This window comes from Nematostella vectensis, chromosome 4 (assembly GCF_932526225.1).
Source record: "Nematostella vectensis chromosome 4, jaNemVect1.1, whole genome shotgun sequence".
Lineage (NCBI taxonomy): Eukaryota > Metazoa > Cnidaria > Anthozoa > Actiniaria > Edwardsiidae > Nematostella > Nematostella vectensis.
Window position 1 is genome coordinate 9,778,614 of NC_064037.1, and position 19,212 is coordinate 9,797,825.

A 19,212-nucleotide genomic window follows, 5' to 3' on the forward strand; every position below is an offset into this window, starting at 1 on the left:
TAAAAGGACAATATATAGATTTAACCATTGCCTAAAGCCGGAGCTCCGAAAACCTTTTTTTCACAACGGTAGGGACGACCCAATTAACAAATAAGCATAATAAACATAATTATAACAAAAGGGTTCAAATTCTATCCAAAGAAGAGGGTTTCTTATATAAATTATTTTAATTAATCTCTTTCCAAAGCAAATAAGTTTCAATAATTAGCTCAACATCCAGTGCTTATTTTACTCCATTTAGTATTCCCGACAAACTTTGGGCTCCTTGATTATATATTCAGAGATTTGCGCGCGAAAAAGCCGTCCCTGGTGAGAATATAGTACGGCGAATCAGAGAGCTCATCCGTATTTACTGGTCGTATCGGTGGGACCGGCCTTGTCATTCAAAAGTCAAAACATTGTTTTTGTTGTCAACACTGCTTTATAAAATGTTTAATCATGCAAACGGTTTCAAGCCGGTTCTAAAACCTTTCTTTTACCGTTGAGCTCAAGAAGGTAGTAAAGATTGTGAAAAAAACGTTAGTACAAAAAGACTAAAAAAAACGTGCGGGAAGATTTTCTGGGTTTAAGAGGAGTGACAACATTCAGACAACATACCACCCTACAAACCAAACGCCATGTTGCAATTGCATTCAAGTCACAAGTCACATCGACCTTACCTTTGCACGTATTATTAACGAGTGTAAAGCCTCGCTTGCATCTGCACGTGTAGCTACCATCGTTGTTGACGCAATCTGCGCTTGCAGGACAGTTTGCAACACCAAGTGCGCACTCGTCGATATCTGAGTCGAAACATAACGAGATTATCAGGATGTGGCAGGATGACTTTGTGAAAACGAGCGATTTAGCTGCAAACTATTTTCTCAAAGACCAGTATAGATTGTTCACGATTTTCGAGGGAATCACGAATAGGCAAAATTTTATATCGTCTATATGTGATACGAAAAAAAAGGCGATCTATTTATCCCCGAATGACTGACTGCCTAACTGGTGGGCGTGACAGATAAGCTTGCATGACAAAGATGCTGACAAAGATAACACAAACACACCTTCTTTACTCTTACCTTCGCACGTATTATTAACGAGTGTATAGCCTGGCTTGCATTTGCACGTGTAGCTACCATCGTTGTTGACGCAATATCTGTTCGCGGGACAGGTAGAGATGTTTAACTTGCACTCGTCGATATCTGAGTCGGAAGATAAGAAGATCAACAGGGTGTGGCAGTGGGAGGGGCATTGGGGAGCTGTACCACGTCCCCAAATAGTTTTGAATGAATCGTAACTGCCCCCCTCAACCCCACCCGCAAGTTATAGCCCCACTTGTCCCCCTTGTTAGAACAGGAACGTGCTACAACTCAAGTGTCCCTGCTCGCCCCATCCCCACTGTAAATTTTAGCTCCTCAATAAACTTACACCAATGTCACAACATTTCCATTTAGGTATTTCATTTGAATCCCTCCCATCCCCCCCTCTCCTATTACCTGTGTGAGTCCCTACTCGCTACTTTATCATGCTGCCGTATCCACCCCCATTGCCCCTATCATCCTCAGTCCCGTATGACATGTTATTAACCCTTTCTGGTTAAGAGGCTGTAAACACTGTGTCTTGATAACCCATGCCCATAAGCAAACGATCCCTGGTGTAGCAGTTTACCTTATTACCATCCTAACAAGTTTTCTATGAACAGCAGTCTTACCATCGCAGCTGGTCAGGTTTGCGGGTGCATCACCAACGGCTTTTGAGAATTTCGGCGTATATCCGGGTTTACAGGAGCACTTAAAACTGCCGTCGGTATTCTCACAAATACTGTTTTCTCCTGAGCAGACGTAAGGGGTCTCTGTGCACTCGTTCACATCTAAAAAAAGGATTGTGTGATTCCAACACTTGTCTCGAAGATTTGTATAGTTGCTCACGATTTTTGCGAGAATTAATCGAATCAATAATATTTGCAAAAGTTCATATCGTTCATTGTTTGTAATTTGCAAAAAGTTCGAAATGACTGACCACCTCGCTGGCAGGCGTGAAGGATTTGCTTGGATGACAAAGATGCGTGACAATTAGCACAAACACACCTACTGCACTCTTTACCCTTGCACCTAGCAATCTTACCTGTGCACGTTTTATTAACAAGTGTATAGCCTCGCTTGCACCTGCATGTGTAGCTACCATCGTTGTTGACGCAATCAGCGCTTGCAGGACAGGTTGCGACACCAAGTGCGCACTCGTCGATATCTGAGTCGAAACATAAGGAGATCATCAGGGCGTGGTAGGGAGAGGGGCACTGTGGGGAGGGGCACTATGATTTTAACCAAGATTTTAATGCATCATGTCAGAGCGCAAAGCTAGTACTTTTAGGAAAACAATATTTGCAAAAGCAGCTATTATACGCAGGCTTAATAAAAGGACAATATATAGATTTAGCCATTGCCTAAAGCCGGAGCTCCGAAACCTTTTTTTCACAACGGTAGGGACGATGCAATTAACAAATAAGCAATAAACATAATTATAACAAAAGGGTTCAAACTCTATAAAAAAAAAGGGTTTCTTATATAAATTATTTTAATTGATCTCTTTCCAAAGCAAATAAGTTTTAATAATTAGCTCAACATCCAGTGCTTATTTTAATCCATTTAGTATTCCGGACAAACTTTGGGCTCCTTGATTATATATTCAGAGATTTGCGCGCGAAAAAGCCGTCCCTGGTGAGAATATAGTACGGCGAATCAGAGAGCTCATCCGTATTTACTGGTCGTATCGGTGGGACCGGCCTTGTCATTAAAAAGTCAAAAAATTGTTTTTGTTGTCAACACTGTTTTATAAATTGTTTAATCATGTAAACGGTTTCAAGCCGGTTCTAAGACCTTTCTTTTATCGTTGGGTTCAAGAGGGTAGTAAGGGTTGTGAAGAAAACGTTAATAAAAAAAAAAACTAAAAAAAAAAGTGCGGCAAGAATTTCTGGGTTTAAGAGGAGTAACAACACTCATACGACGTACCACCATACAAACCAAACGCCATGTTGCAAATTGCATTCAAGTCACAAGTCACATCGACCTTACCTTTGCACGTATTATTAACGAGTGTAAAGCCTGGCTTGCATCTGCACGTGTAGCTACCATTGTTGTTGACGCAATCTGCGCTTGCAGGACAGTTTGCGACACCAAGTGCGCACTCGTTGATATCTGAGTCGAGACATAAGGAGATCATTAAGATGTGGCAGGATGACTTTGTGAAAACGAGCGATTTAGCTGCAAACTATTTTCTCAAAGACCAGTATAGATTGTTCACGATTTTCGAGGGAATCACGAATATGCAAAATTTTATATCGTCTATATGTGATACGAAAAAAAAAATGTGAACTATTTATCCCCGAATGACTGACTGCCTAACTGGTGGGCGTGACAGATAAGCTTGCATGACGAAGATGCTGACAAAAATAACACAAACACACCTTCTTTACTCTTACCTTCGCACGTATTATTAACGAGTGTATAGCCTGGCTTGCATTTGCACGTGTAGCTACCATCGTTGTTGACGCAATATCTGTTCGCGGGACAGGTAGAGATGTTTAACTTGCACTCGTCGATATCTGAGTCGGAAGATAAGAAGATCAACAGGGTGTGGCAGTGGGAGGGGCATTGGGGAGCTGTACCACGTCCCCAAATAGTTTTGAATGAATCGTAACTGCCCCCCTCAACCCCACCCGCAAGTTATAGCCCCACTTGTCCCCCTTGTTAGAACAGGAACGTGCTACAACTCAAGTGTCCCTGCTCGCCCCATCCCCACTGTAAATTTTAGCTCCTCAATAAACTTACACCAATGTCACAACAGTTCCATTTAGGTATTTCATTTGAATCCCTCCCATCCCCCCCTCTCCTATTACCTGTGTGAGTCCCTACTCGCTACTTTATCATGCTGCCGTATCCACCCCCATTGCCCCTATCATCCTCAGTCCCGTATGACATGTTATTAACCCTTTCTGGTTAAGAGGCTGTAAACACTGTGTCTTGATAACCCATGCCCATAAGCAAACGATCCCTGGTGTAGCAGTTTACCTTATTACCATCCTAACAAGTTTTCTATGAACAGCAGTCTTACCATCGCAGCTGGTCAGGTTTGCGGGTGCATCACCAACGGCTTTTGAGAATTTCGGCGTATATCCGGGTTTACAGGAGCACTTAAAACTGCCGTCGGTATTCTCACAAATACTGTTTTCTCCTGAGCAGACGTAAGGGGTCTCTGTGCACTCGTTCACATCTAAAAAAAGGATTGTGTGATTCCAACACTTGTCTCGAAGATTTGTATAGTTGCTCACGATTTTTGCGAGAATTAATCGAATCAATAATATTTGCAAAAGTTCATATCGTTCATTGTTTGTAATTTGCAAAAAGTTCGAAATGACTGACCACCTCGCTGGCAGGCGTGAAGGATTTGCTTGGATGACAAAGATGCGTGACAATTAGCACAAACACACCTACTGCACTCTTTACCCTTGCACCTAGCAATCTTACCTGTGCACGTTTTATTAACAAGTGTATAGCCTCGCTTGCACCTGCATGTGTAGCTACCATCGTTGTTGACGCAATCAGCGCTTGCAGGACAGGTTGCGACACCAAGTGCGCACTCGTCGATATCTGAGTCGAAACATAAGGAGATCATCAGGGCGTGGTAGGGAGAGGGGCACTGTGGGGAGGGGCACTATGATTTTAACCAAGATTTTAATGCATCATGTCAGAGCGCAAAGCTAGTACTTTTAGGAAAACAATATTTGCAAAAGCAGCTATTATACGCAGGCTTAATAAAAGGACAATATATAGATTTAGCCATTGCCTAAAGCCGGAGCTCCGAAACCTTTTTTTCACAACGGTAGGGACGATGCAATTAACAAATAAGCAATAAACATAATTATAACAAAAGGGTTCAAACTCTATAAAAAAAAAGGGTTTCTTATATGAATTATTTTTTATTGATCTCTTTCCAAAGCAAATAAGTTTTAATAATTAGCTCAACATCCAGTGCTTATTTTAATCCATTTAGTATTCCGGACAAACTTTGGGCTCCTTGATTATATATTCAGAGATTTGCGCGCGAAAAAGCCGTCCCTGGTGAGAATATAGTACGGCGAATCAGAGAGCTCATCCGTATTTACTGGTCGTATCGGTGGGACCGGCCTTGTCATTAAAAAGTCAAAAAATTGTTTTTGTTGTCAACACTGTTTTATAAATTGTTTAATCATGTAAACGGTTTCAAGCCGGTTCTAAGACCTTTCTTTTATCGTTGGGTTCAAGAGGGTAGTAAGGGTTGTGAAGAAAACGTTAATAAAAAAAACTAAAAAAAACGTGCGGCAAGAATTTCTGGGTTTAAGAGGAGTAACAACACTCATACGACATACCACCCTACAAACCAAACGCCATTTTGCAAATTGCATTCAAGTCACAAGTCACATCACCTTACCTTTGCACGTATTATTAACTAGTGTAAAGCCTGGCTTGCATCTGCACGTGTAGCTACCATTGTTGTTGACGCAATCAGCGCTTGCAGGACAGGTTGCAACACCAAGTGCGCACTCGTCGATATCTGAGTCGAAACATAAGGATATCATCAGGGCGTGGTAGGGAGAGGGGCACTTTGGGGAGGGGCACTATGATTTTAACCAAGATTTTAATGCATCATGTCAGAGCGCAAAGCTAGTACTTTTAGGAGAACAATATTTGCAAAAGCAGCTATTATACGCATGCTTAATAAAAGGACAATATATAGATTTAGCCATTGCCTAATGCCGGAGCTCCAAAAACCTTTTTTCACAACGGAAGGGACGACCCAATTAACAAATAAGCAATAAACATAATTATAACAAAAGGGTTCAAACTCTATCCAAAAAAGAGGGTTTCTTATATAAATTATTTTAATTAATCTCTTTCCAAAGCAAATAAGTTTCAATAATTAGCTCAACATCCAGTGCTTATTTTACTCCATTTAGTATTCCGGACAAACTTTGGGCTCCTTGATTATATATTCAGAGATTTGCGCGCGAAAAAGCCGTCCCTAGTGAGAATATAGTACGGCGAATCAGAGAGCTCATCCGTATTTACTGGTCGTATCGGTGGGACCGGCCTTGTCATTCAAAAGTCAAAAAATTGTTTTTGTTGTCAACACTGTTTTATAAATTGCTTGATCATGTAAACGGTTTCAAGCCGGTTCTAAGACCTTTCTTTTATCGTTGAGTTCAAGAGAGTAGTAAGGGTTGTGAAGAAAACGTTAATAAAAAAAAACTAAAAAAAACGTGCGGCAAGAATTTCTGGGTTTAAGAGGAGTAACAACACTCATACGACATACCACCCTACAAACCAAACGCCATGTTGCAAATTGCATTCAAGTCACAAGTCACATCGACCTTACCTTTGCACGTATTATTAACGAGTGTAAAGCCTCGCTTGCATCTGCACGTGTAGCTACCATTGTTGTTGACGCAATCAGCGCTTGCAGGACAGGTTGCAACACCAAGTGCGCACTCGTCGATATCTGAGTCGAGACATAACGAGATTATCAGGATGTGGCAGGATGACTTTGTGAAATCGAGCAATTTAGCTGCAAACTATTTTCTCGAAGACCAGTATAGATTGTTCATGATTTTCGAGGGAATCACGAATAGGCAAAATTTTATATCGTCTATATGTGATACGAAAAAAAATGCGAACTATTTATCCCCGAATGACTGACTGCCTAACTGGTGGGCGTGACAGATAAGCTTGCACGACAAAGATGCGGACAAAGATAACACAAACACACCTTTTTTACTCTTACCTTCGCACGTATTATTAACGAGTGTATAGCCTGGCTTGCATTTGCACGTGTAGCTACCATCGTTGTTGACGCAATATCTGTTCGCGGGACAGGTAGAGATGTTTAACTTGCACTCGTCGATATCTGAGTCGGAAGATAAGGAGATCAACAGGGTGTGGCAGTGGGAGGGGCATTGGGGAGCTGTACCACGTCCCCAAATAATTTTGAATGAATCGTAACTGCCCCCTTAACCCCACCCGCAAGTTATAGCCCCACTTGTCCCCCATGTTAGAACAGGAACGTGCTACAACTCAAGTGTCCCTGCTCGCCCCATCCCCACTGTAAATTTTAGCTCCTCAATAAACTTACACCAATGTCACAACAGTTCCATTTAGGATTTTCATTTGAATCCCTCCCATCCCCCCCCCCCCCCCTCCTATTGCCTGTGTGAGTCCCTACTCGCTACTTTATCATGCTGCCGTATCCACCCCCATTGCCCCTATCATCCTCAGTCCCGTATTACATATTATTAACCCTTTCTGGTTGAGAGACTGTAAACACTGTGTCTTGATAACCCATGCCCATAAGCAGACGATCCCTGGTGTAGCAGTTTACCTTATTACATTCCTAACAAGTTTTCTATGAACAGCAGTCTTACCATCGCAGCTGGTCAGGTTTGCGGGTGCATCACCAACGGCTTTTGAGAATTTCGGCGTATATCCGGGTTTACAGGAGCACTTAAAACTGCCGTCGGTATTCTCACAAATACTGTTTTCGCCTGAGCAGATGTAAGGGGTCTCTGTGCACTCGTTCACATCTAAAAAAAAAGGATTGTGTGATTCCAACACTTGTCTCGAAGATTTGTATAGACTGTTCACGATTTATGCGAGAATTAAACGAATCAATTATATTTGCAAAATTTAATATCGTTCATTGTTTGTAATTTGCAAAAAGTTCGAAATGACTAACCAGCTTGCTGGCAGGGGTAAAGGATTTGCTTGGATGACAAAGATGCGTGACAAGTAGCACAAACACACTTACTTCACTCTTCACCCTTGCACCTAGCAATCTTACCTGTGCACGTTTTATTAACGAGTGTATAGCCTCGCTTGCATCTGCATGTGTAGCTACCATCGTTGTTGACGCAATCAGCGCTTGCAGGACATGTTGCGACACCAAGTGCGCACTCGTCGATATCTGAGTCGAGACATAAGGAGATCATCAGGGCGTGGTAGGGAGAAGGGCACTTGGGGGAAGGGGGCACTCTGATTTTAACCAAGATTTTAATGCATCATGTCAGAGCGCAAAGCTAGTACTTTTATGGAGACAATATTTGCAAAGGAAGCTATTATACGCATGCTTAATAAAAGACAATATATAGATTTTGCCATTTCCTAAAGCTGGAGCTCCGAAAACCTTTTTTTCAGAACGGTAGGGACGACCCAAATAACAAATAAGCAATAAACATAATTATAACAAAAGGGTTCAAATTCTATCCAAAGAAGAGGGTTTCTTATATAAATTATTTTAATTAATCTCTTTCCAAAGCAAATAAGTTTTAATAATTAGCTCAACATCCAGTGCTTATTTTACTCCATTTAGTATTCCCGACAAACTTTGGGCTCCTTGATTATATATTCAGAGATTTGCGCGCGAAAAAGCCGTCCCTGGTGAGAATATAGTACGGCGAATCAGAGAGCTCATCCGTATTTACTGGTCGTATCGGTGGGACCGGCCTTGTCATTCAAAAGTCAAAAAAATGTTTTTGTTGTCAACACTGTTTTATAAATTGTTTAATCATGTAAACGGTTTCAAGCCGGTTCTAAAACCTTTCTTTTATCGTTGAGTTCAAGAAGGTAGTAAGGGTTGTGAAGAAAACGTTAATAAAAAAAAACTAAAAAAACGTGCGGCAAGAATTTCTGGGTTTAAGAGGAGTGACAACATTCATACGACATACCACCCTACAAACCAAACGCCATGTTGCAAATTGCATTAAAGTCACAAGTCACATCGACCTTACCTATGCACGTATTATTAACGAGTGTATAGCCTGGCTTGCATCTGCACGTGTAGCTACCATCGTTGTTGACGCAATCTGCGCTTGCAGGACAGTTTGCGACACCATGTGCGCACTCGTCGATATCTGAGTCGAGACATAACGAGATTATCAGGATGTGGCAGGATGACTTTGTTAAAACAAGCGATTTAGCTGCAAACTATTTTCTCAAAGACCAGTATAGATTGTTCACGATTTTCGAGGGAATCACGAATAGGCAAAATTTTATATCGTCTATATGTGATACGAAAAAAAATGCGAACTATTTATCCCCGAATGACTGACTGCCTAACTGGTGGGCGTGACAGATAAGCTTGCATGACAAAGATGCTGACAAAGATAACACAAACACACCTTCTTTACTCTTACCTTCGCACGTATTATTAACGTGTGTATAGCCTGGCTTGCATATGCACGTGTAGCTACCATCGTTGTTGACGCAATATCTGTTCGCGGGACAGGTAGAGATGTTTAACTTGCACTCGTCGATATCTGAGTCGGAAGATAAGGAGATCAACAGGGTGTGGCAGTGGGAGGGGCATTGGGGAGCTGTACCACGTCCCCAAAGAAATTGGAATGAATCATAATTGCCCCCCTCAACCCCACCCGCAAATTATAGCCCCACTTGTCCCCCATGTTAGAACAGGAACGTGCTACAACTCAAGTGACCCTGCTCGCCCCATCCCCACTGTAAATTTTAGCTCCCCAATAAACTTACACCAATGTCACAACAATTCCATTGAGGATTTTTATTTGAATCCTTCCCATCCCCCCCCCCCCCCCCCCTCCTATTGCCTGTGTGAGTCCCTACCCGCTACTTTATCATGCTGCCGTATCCACCCCCATTGCCCCTATCATCCTCAGTCCCGTATGACATACTATTAACCCTTTCTGGTTGAGAGACTGTTAACACTGTGTCTTGATAACCCATGCCCAGCAGCAGACGATCCCTGGTGTAGCAGTTTACCTTATTACATTCCTAACAATTTTCTATGAACAGCAGTCTTACCATCGCAGCTGGTCAGGTTTGCGGGTGCATCACCAACAGCCTCTGAGAATTTCGGCGTATATCCGGATTTGCAGGAGCAATTAAAACTGCCGTCGGTATTCTCACAAATACTGTTATTGCCTGAGCAGACGTACGGGGTCTCTGTGCACTCGTTCACATCTAAAAAAAAGGATTGTGTGATTCCAGAAAAGATACATACTGCCGGTCCAATTACCTCCGTGTTGTTGGGGTCGGAGTGTCTTTCAATTCCGATTTCCAGAGGGTTAAAATAAATATTCATATGTATCTTAAAACGCTATATTTCGATCCTTTAAAGAAACAAACATTTCAAAAGGAGTTTTATAACGACTTTGAAAAGCTTTGAAATCTGGTTCACTCCTCAATGTATTTTATAGAAACCACATATCTTTGTCTCGAAGACGTGTCTTTTAAAGGGGTTGTGCCAGTACTTAACGTGACCCACGGAAAAGCGTAACCGCCTTAATCATCTGTGTGTTCTACCTATCAAAGGACGACATATCATCATTGCCTCTGCCAGTACGTAACGTGACCAAAGAGTAAGAAAAGCATAGGCATTGTTCTGTCATAAGCACACACAACCATAATATACAGGAATTTTGTGGCCTTACCTACGCACACATTTGAGTCATTGTAAGCATAACCTCTCTTGCAACTGTAAGGCTCGCTGATGGACGAGGCAGAGATGCGCTCAACCGTTGCTATAGCGGCTAGGAAGAGTAGTTTTGTGTATAACATCGTCTCTAACAGCTCTGTAAGGGAAAAACAAAGGTAAGCTTTGTTTACTTAAGGGGTAAGCTTGAATGGATGGAGGGGCATATTGGGGTTGCTTGGAGATTTGGCTTAAGTTGAGGTTGGAATTAGGGTTAAGGTTAGGTGGGGTTTGGGCTAAGGCTAGGAGTCGATTAAGGTTAAATTGGGGGCTAACGTTTAACCCTTTCACTCCTGGGTACTTTTGAGCAAAGTTGTAAGAAAAACAGACTGAAAACAGAAACTCCCCCCTATTTCAAGTCCACCCCCCCCCCCCCCATATTTCAAGTCCAACACTACCAGTTAAGCTACCGCTGACCCAAGACGGTATGCCTTGAAGTTTCCAACAATGCACTGCGGTGCCTTTTCTTTCTAGCGACAGCACTGCTACAGCCTGTTGCTTACAACAGTTTTGCTTGTAATTTGCTTAAAAATTACAGCTTTTTCACATCTGGAGAGTGCCTTAGGACATCATGAAGTCTTTTTGGGCATAATTAATGCTGTGCTTATGGATGTTTGCACGCTGAGGTTGATTCAGTGGGATAATTCCATGTCTGATTGTTTTCAGAATAAGCCTGAAAAAAATTTTTGAATGAGGTTCTAACATTGATTATTTTGACTAATTGCTGTATAATGGGACCTGAAGGAGAGCAATAAAGGTATCTATTTGTGACTTGATCTGTGTTTGCTTGTCTCTATTTGTAGTTCGGAATTTTGTGCCTTTTTTGGTAAGAAGAGTTTAAGCATGTTTACGAATTGGTCAAAAATCAAAGTTGATATTTTGACAAAAGAGTCAATTCTATTACATTACTTAGATGCGCTTTTAAAGGTCACCTATGCCTTGGAGGAATCTATGAGTATCCGGGTCTGGTGATGTTTAGTTTGCATTTCTGGCGTTTTGGAGTTGGGCCTATATTTTACAGGCGTCTCAGGCCGTAATAGTAATGAAAGACTTAAAGGCGCAGTGTGGATTGGGGTAAAGTATTGTTGGGGTGTAATGGTTATGACTAGGTGGGGTCAGGGTAAAGTTTAGTTTGGGGCTAGGGTTAGGTTTATTTAGGGGTTAGGGTAAAGTCTTAGTGGGAGGTTAGGCTTAGGTAATGGTTGATGTTGGGTTTGGGCGAATTTTGAAACTATAAAGGACTTTAGTTTATGTAAGATAAAGAGGTCTAAGAAAAAGAGAATTGGGGTTCGGCTTTGTTAAGAGGAGGGGGGCAAGTTTTATGGTCGGGGGTCTATGGAAAACCCTCAGACAGGCGCAATGACTATGACCCTTTGTCTAATTAATGACAATTTATATTAAAAAAATGTTTCAAGGATTTCAGTGCTTCACCAAACATTCTAGCAGAACAACATGAAAAAATTAGCAAACGTGGATTTGTGTTAAGCCCCGTGATAACAGCGCAGCACTGCTGGTGCGCGAGTGGCTAAGATGTTGCTCTACGAATTCAAGCATTGTTTGGACACAATGCTTTGAGGCGCTGACAACATTTCATCTGCCTTGTGTTCAACCGAGCGCAGCCGCGCCAGTTATGGCACAAGCTCTGCTTAAATACGTTTCAACACTAAACACATTATTAATGGCACAGTACTCAATTTCTATTCCATCGGCATCTTTTTGCATCTGTCAATTTGAAATATTTCCTTAAGAATTACTTTGGATCTAATTTGGATCTCTGTGGAGAGCTCAAACTGGCGCGTTTGCGAGTGCTTTCTCTCGCTAAAAAAATTGTTGAATTGCAGCTTCTCTTTGCCTGATCATTTGAAAGTGGAAACCTTTCCCGATAACCCTATTAGCTAGGGATTGTGATTCCTTGGTTTTTGAGTTTTCTAGTTGCTCTTTTTGTCCGTGAGAGATGGCACACACTTTTTCCTTAGCGTATTAGATATAACATGTAAACTCTGGATATTGGCAGTTGGCGATAGTGGGTTTTATCACCAAGTGGGTGGGAGGTTTTATTATATAAAAGCAGCAGGTTACAGGGTTCTAAACTACATAACGGTATTGATAATTCATAACCTCATAGTCTGGCTTTCTTAAAAACGATTGAGAGGCGTGTTCCTCATTACAATATAACAGATCTAAACGTTCGAAAGAACTCTTTGACTATGTAAGTTTGCCACTTTACCTGTGCGAGCGTGCCAGCGACTTCAAAGCCTCTGAGCAGATGTCTCTAATAGTGAAATCACTTCTTCCGTCTTCGTCTATGACATGAAGTGTCACATACCAATAGCCACATTAGGAGTTAAGACGGCAGGCGTACGCTTGACTGAATGACTGTCGTCAAACGTTTCCTTTGTTTCTTGCGCATTGGCGGAACTGTAGAAGCTTCACGAAGAGATTGTGTTACTTATCAAGACCGGGTAACTAAGATGATAACTGTAATCTAAGACTAAAAAATAAAAAGAGGGCCGGGTAGACCACATTTATTGATCTGTGCGTCTTAGTTGCGTAGTTTGCATTTCGGATTTAGTTGTTTTGCGTGTAAAACAAAACTAAAACAGTACTATAAGAGGCGCACGACAAAAACTCATTTCTCTTTTCCATCTTGTCTACAATGTTCTAAAACTGATTATCCAGCTAAAGTTGGTCGTGCATAGGTTAAGGTACATACCTACGTCATACACGGATTCGGATAATGGACTTGCTTGCTATTAAAGCAAAACGATTAAAATCAAAACTGAATAAGACTGGGTAACAATTTTCAGCGAAGTAGCGAAGTAGGCTAAGCTGTTTCACATTTTGTTTTATTTTAAGCAGAAACAAGTTTACCGATTTGGCACACAAAAAATTGATTAATAAGGTTAGTCGTGCTGCGTCCATTGTTACTTTTAACAAAGCCTGTGTCTATATAATTCATTCATTCATTGTTTATTTGTGTCGATACAAACACATTGGGCTAAACGTTGATTCAGACGGCGCACTAAATGTGTTGACTTGTCTGTTACACAAAATTAATTAATTTATTCGCAGACTTTACAGAGAACGGAAAGGGTCGGAATAATCAAACAAAATAAAAAACAATCGCTTCTTATCTCTAAACAGGGAAATATTTTCGCTTATTTACCTTTATTTATAAGGTGTTATTTGCTTGGATGATTTAAGAGAATAACAAACTACGGGCCTCACGCGAAACTTCTTTCTACGGGAATGCTGAGGTTTTAGCTGTGTACAGAGAATGAAGAGGGTAAATAAAAAGGCACATAATAATTTGTAATTTGCCATTATGTTTTCATAAGAAGATTAACACTTTTTGGACTAATAATATAAAAATTTGTGTAACCGGCTCACTACTTTACTCCAATATGCATAGCACATTTCCAACATTCAGTGCCACCCAAGTAGCGTTGTCCTACTGTACACAGGCAAGGGGATTTTTTTTTATTTCAAAGACATCAATAAATCGATAAATGTTTCCTCTATCTAAATAGCGATAGAAGGTCATTGGTTCGTCAAGGACGCATTTTCTCGCGTTATCCAAAAAATAAAAGCTACCTCTCATTTAGCTCTTGCAAGACCTTGAGCGGCTACCCCTCATTTAGCTCTTGCAAGAAATTGAGCGGCTACCCCTCATTTAGAAATTGCGTATAGAGCATATCAAAAGCTCGACGTTTGAATCGGTGTCCTGCCTTTGCCGTGCAACATAACTCTCGCAGCCGTTGTTATTGCCGTGCCGAACTTATGCCGTGTTCCCATTTTCTATAGGAAACAAACAAACTATTAATCTCTACCCCCAGCGCAATCATTAATGACGTACCCCGTCATTCTGTCGTTTTAGTTCAACCCGATTTTCTCGATTTTCTATGGTTTTGATATTGCCCTTAAATATTCTAAAAGAAAATATTCCGCCAAAGTGCTCGAAAGAACTCTCTTGCGTCAACATTATTTTGTGTTGTTAATATCAAACAATGTGCGAGTATGTCAAATATTTCACTCTAAGTGGCTTGGTTAGTCATGCGCAGGGGCTCAAGGGCAATTAAATCGTGTCACTAGCCTCACACAGAATCACACCTGACGCTTCATGCGTCTGGCTTCTCCTTCATGATTTTTTTTTCGTTGTTGGTATAGGCTATGCGCAAAACTGTTGACCACAACCTTTAAAGTACTTATCTCGGGTCTTATCGAAGGTTTATTTTAATTGTTTAAAATATCATGTTGATCATTGTTTTTATCTTTTTCTTTACTTTATTTATATTTTCTCTTATCGTTGTCTTTTCAGATTGAAAAACAAAAGACGACTTATTGACTAAAAAGCTTAAATCTATTTCGATGAATGCGTACGCTATTCAGACTTTAGATGGGGTTGAGATACAGAAATAATAAGATAATAATTGGGGCAAAGCCAGGTCCCTACAGATCATTTCCTTAACATATAGATTTAGGCACTGCCTAAGCGGATAAATCAAACAATTATCCATCAAAGATCAGTCTCTGACATTGCTAGACTTTATTTAACACCCTTTAATTTTACAAATGATTAGTACCCAGAAGCACTGTTCGGGCCTAGAACTGCCATTTACTATTTGCCATTCGCCATTAGCACTGACAACCTTTTTTAAAATAGGTGTATGCGTAATTAGTATTCTGTGTACTCGTCTAAGTTTTCGCTCTGTAGTGGAAGAATTTTGTTGGTGTGACGTTGTGGCTTATGTCATTATGTCACTAGTGTGTACCAGCATAACACCTGTGCCACGAGGAATTACAGTCAACTCGCCACCACACCAAACCAGGAGAGTCGGTTTGGAACGGATAAACCTGTTTTGGTGTCCGTCAATCAAAATGCGACACGCAAAAAGTATATCAAACTGGCAAACTTCCAAAAAATTCTCAACATTTTTTTTGCTCAAATCTGATGATCATGTGCCTTAGCGGGCGTGAAAAAGTCTAAAATACAACTAAAAAAGTGAGTTTTGTTGACGGACACCAAAAACGAGTTACACCGTTTTCAAACCGATTCTCATGGTACACGTGTTACTGAAAACGTTTGCAAGAAACAGTTCAACAAAAAGGTAAATGAAAGCATGATTGTTTTACCTGGCTTCAGACCTCTAAATAGTAGGTTTTCATCTTTCACCCGTTTTGCTTACAATGTTTATTGAAGAGGGTACATAGGAATGCAGAAAACCGTATTATGAGTTGCTCCAGAATGTTCTATTTTCATATTAAAAGATGGTAAGCATGTATATACAGTTCCCATATATATGCTTGGTTCTATTTAAAAGGCCATAATCCAAAAAGCACTGTACCGTTGACAGAGGCTGTTTGTGAATTTCATGCCGCAATCTATGCTTAACATAAAAATGTCCGAGGGCAAACGGACCGGCAATCAGGGTCCATCCTTCCATCCTGCTCCATGCCACCGACCAGTCACGAAGCCGATGATGCTTTTAAACTGTATCCTATCCATTGCCCTTCTTTGATATTCTCTTATCCAGAGTGATTTCTCATGCCACAATCTATGCTTTACATTAAAATTTCATCATTCGATCAACAGCTTTTACTTCAGCCCTCCAAATGTCTTCATCATCGCCTCTAACAAACACCATGTCACCAATCTCGACATGGACTGGAACTAAGATAACCGGAAGAGGTATTTGGGGTCTTGATAGTCCATTATAGCAAACTGACCATTCTCTTGAGGAAAAAGCATGATTTTCCTTGCAAGGTCATTCAAATATACACATGCATTAGTAGCATGCGGTTTTACAATCAGTGTATCAGCAACTGGATGTCGCATATCATTATTGTTGTTGTCTTTGCAGGTTTTGTAGGAGTCGCCAGTTACCAGTGGAATGTACTGTTGGTCTATTTTGAGTAGCAAGATATGCGTAATTCGGATTACTGCCTCCTTATCACCCTCAATTACACATACAGTATCCCCGATATGATTTTTGAAGGGCAGGAATGCCACCAGTGGGCTGAACAACTCTTCTGTATGCCTCTGTTATATGGACTTGTTGATCCAAGCCAGCTACATCCACATGACCAGATCTTCTCAGGTGTGCAAATATTGCCATTTTCTCGTTGTTGGACAAGACATGAATATCTCCTTTACCAATCAAGACTCCGGTATTCACTCTTGCAGTCTGATGTCTGTCTGCATTACACAGTTTAACAAGTTCCCTTGCAGCATTAAGGGAGGAGGCAACCATCTGAAATTATTAAAGTGTATTCAACTTAATAACTAATTTTATGTGTGGCACATACAATTAGTGCAACATATTTCTAAAACAGCTAGTGTAAACAAAGAGAAAACAACGGACTACGTCCATCTCTTAACAATTATAGACAATTATCAATAGATCAATTTGAGTTATTCTATGATCCAGCTATTGTATTTTGTACATTTTCTTGATTAAATTTCCCTGTTTGGTGTGGTACTTCCACTCTAAATGAGCAGGTCTTCATGAACTCTCTTTGGCTTTCTTTTCTCATAAATGTTTGTTCAACACTATTTTTGTTGCTTGTTTGCTTGACATATCTGACAACTGCTCTCTCATACTGGAAACACCAATAATTGTCTAGTGCAGAGAATCTCACAATGTACTCTGGGACATGGGTAAGAGTATGTAGAGTGATAAGACACTCTGGCATTCCGTACATTTCTTCTACAAGAATGCAGTACCGCCATTCTAGTAAAGGATTTGATCATGTCTTTTGTCCATCCAGCAAGCCCTCTAATAAATATAAATTCAACAATTCTTGGTAAAGGTGCCCATGCATCTTTATCATCTCGGTTGAAAAGACTATCCATCACAAATTCTGAAGCAGGGAAGCCAAACTTCTGGAACTCCTCGGCTGCAAGTTAACAATACTAATAAGTGAAAGCATATGGACTCATTTCTTAACTCAGAAAAACAAAAAATGTATACAATGTGGTTAGATAGCCTGCGACGCAAGCATTTCTTTGGGTTTTCAGGAAAGTGAATGCCCGAAAATTGAGTTTTTTGATGATATGGCAATCAAATGTTTATATCAAAATTAAAAAGCAGTATAGATAGAGAGATAAAAAAATATATAATAGAAGTTCTCATGGAGAAGTGGGGATCGGCTATTTATCGAGTTATGAGCTGAGTTGAGTTTGAGTTGAGTTTGAGTAACCGCAAAATGCCAAGAAATAGCGAGTAGGGCAGACAATGTCAACGGTTGGTTTCTGCATAAACATGAGTAATAGCAGGGACCATAAAGGTATTATTTTACGACCAAAAGGTCTCCTCGGTAAGGGAAAACCGGGTTCCTGCAGAAAACAATCACGCTGTTGCGTTAAGTTTGTAAGTGGACATGTTATACATGATTTTAAAGCTAAAAGATCATATTTATACGACTGCGCTATTGTGGTGTTTTAGATTTTTTTTATTACAGAGCCGGTAAATTTCCTGCTGGCCACGTGATTGAGGCGAAGTTGATTCCACAGGAATCCCAATGGTCTAACGTTACAATATCATAATGTAGATATTTTAACAGTTCAACATAACAAATAAACAGTTCAACAAATAAACCAATAAACAAAAAGTACTCATAATTATAACAGTGATTATGAAATGATTTTGGGAGATTTTGTGAAATACATTTCCCGCCAAATTTATTGAAAATACCCGGATGACGGCGCGCTTGTATTTTCTCACACATTCTTGATCCACCACAACCGTTCATACTACGGAATTTTGAGTCGTCATTTTAGAATCTTCAAGTCGTCTAGTCTTGTTCTACAGATTTTTTCTTTGTTTTGGACAAACTGTTTTGGGCGAATTCAAGAAAGCAGGATTTGCAGTAAGCTTCAATCCTGGAGGGAATGGCGATTGCTTTTTCGCGGCAGCAGGCCATCAACTTGGAGAATCAGTAACCATGTCGAAGAATGCGGTGTTCAAGTACCTGGAAAAGAATCAGTTTGATGTGAGTTTATACAAGTAAATACTTTTATATTAACTAGTTTTCTTTTTAGTTGTTTCTTTCATTTTAATCAATAACGTGAATTAGAGCTAGCCCTAAAAAGAAATCGCTAGCATGCTCGAAATGCTGTGCAGTTGACTAGAGACGGGTCGAGGTTTAGCTGAAGCGTTCTCACTCTAAAAGAGTCGGATCTGTCCTGGCTTGTAACTAGTTGTTTGTGAACTGAAAGTATTAGTGGTTTCAGAAAAATGAACTGACTCCCAGAAAAAAAGTACGCAGCGATCACGATTCATTGATTTCGTCTCAAACGGCAGCATGACGGAGGTGACAGATTCCAATTCCTGTCCAAAGAGGACTTTGCGGATACCATAATGCCTGCGAGTTGGAGAGAGGCCATAAAGAAGCTGAGGGACGACTTTGCCATCGATCTGGTAATCCAGACATTCTTGGATGTTTTCCGCCAGGAGTTGGTGATGGTGACAATTGATCAAGTAAGTTCTTACTTGGATCTTTTTATTGCCATTTTTACACTAGTCCACACATCCCGGGGGGGGGGGGGGGAATCTCCTAAAAATGTACATATGCTCGTCGAAAAAATGAATTTAGCAAAATGGGTGTGGTTTCTGTTTTTTTTTTTTAACCGTAAGGGATAGCAGATAAAACAAACAGATTATCAGGTTTCAGCAGTTTTATTAACGGGCTTTTAAG

At 40.5% G+C, this 19,212-nt stretch overlaps 1 protein-coding gene across 26 annotated transcripts in view; it reads right to left on the minus strand.

Moving 5' to 3' along the window:
• Positions 1–12,895, minus strand: part of LOC5498073 (fibrillin-1) — a 47,666-nt gene extending 34,771 nt beyond the window's left edge. For 16 of the 26 annotated variants that reach the window (XM_048725985.1, XM_048725981.1, XM_048725997.1 and 13 more), the window contains exons 1-18: positions 12,743–12,895; positions 10,475–10,615; positions 9,846–10,004; positions 9,206–9,328; positions 8,801–8,923; positions 7,855–7,977; positions 7,439–7,597; positions 6,802–6,924; positions 6,397–6,519; positions 5,452–5,574; positions 4,509–4,631; positions 4,096–4,254; positions 3,464–3,586; positions 3,057–3,179; positions 2,110–2,232; positions 1,697–1,855; positions 1,065–1,187; positions 660–782 (exon numbers count right to left, since the gene is read on the minus strand). In XM_048725985.1, the coding sequence (XP_048581942.1) occupies positions 660–782; positions 1,065–1,187; positions 1,697–1,855; positions 2,110–2,232; positions 3,057–3,179; positions 3,464–3,586; positions 4,096–4,254; positions 4,509–4,631; positions 5,452–5,574; positions 6,397–6,519; positions 6,802–6,924; positions 7,439–7,597; positions 7,855–7,977; positions 8,801–8,923; positions 9,206–9,328; positions 9,846–10,004; positions 10,475–10,601 (2,239 nt within the window). In that variant the 5' untranslated portion in view covers positions 10,602–10,615; positions 12,743–12,895. The remainder of the gene's footprint in view (positions 1–659; positions 783–1,064; positions 1,188–1,696; positions 1,856–2,109; positions 2,233–3,056; positions 3,180–3,463; positions 3,587–4,095; positions 4,255–4,508; positions 4,632–5,451; positions 5,575–6,396; positions 6,520–6,801; positions 6,925–7,438; positions 7,598–7,854; positions 7,978–8,800; positions 8,924–9,205; positions 9,329–9,845; positions 10,005–10,474; positions 10,616–12,742) is intronic. The other 10 variants (XM_048725990.1, XM_048725988.1, XM_048725978.1 and 7 more) reach the window with 9 other exon arrangements.
• Positions 12,896–19,212: the final 6,317 nt, after the last annotated feature.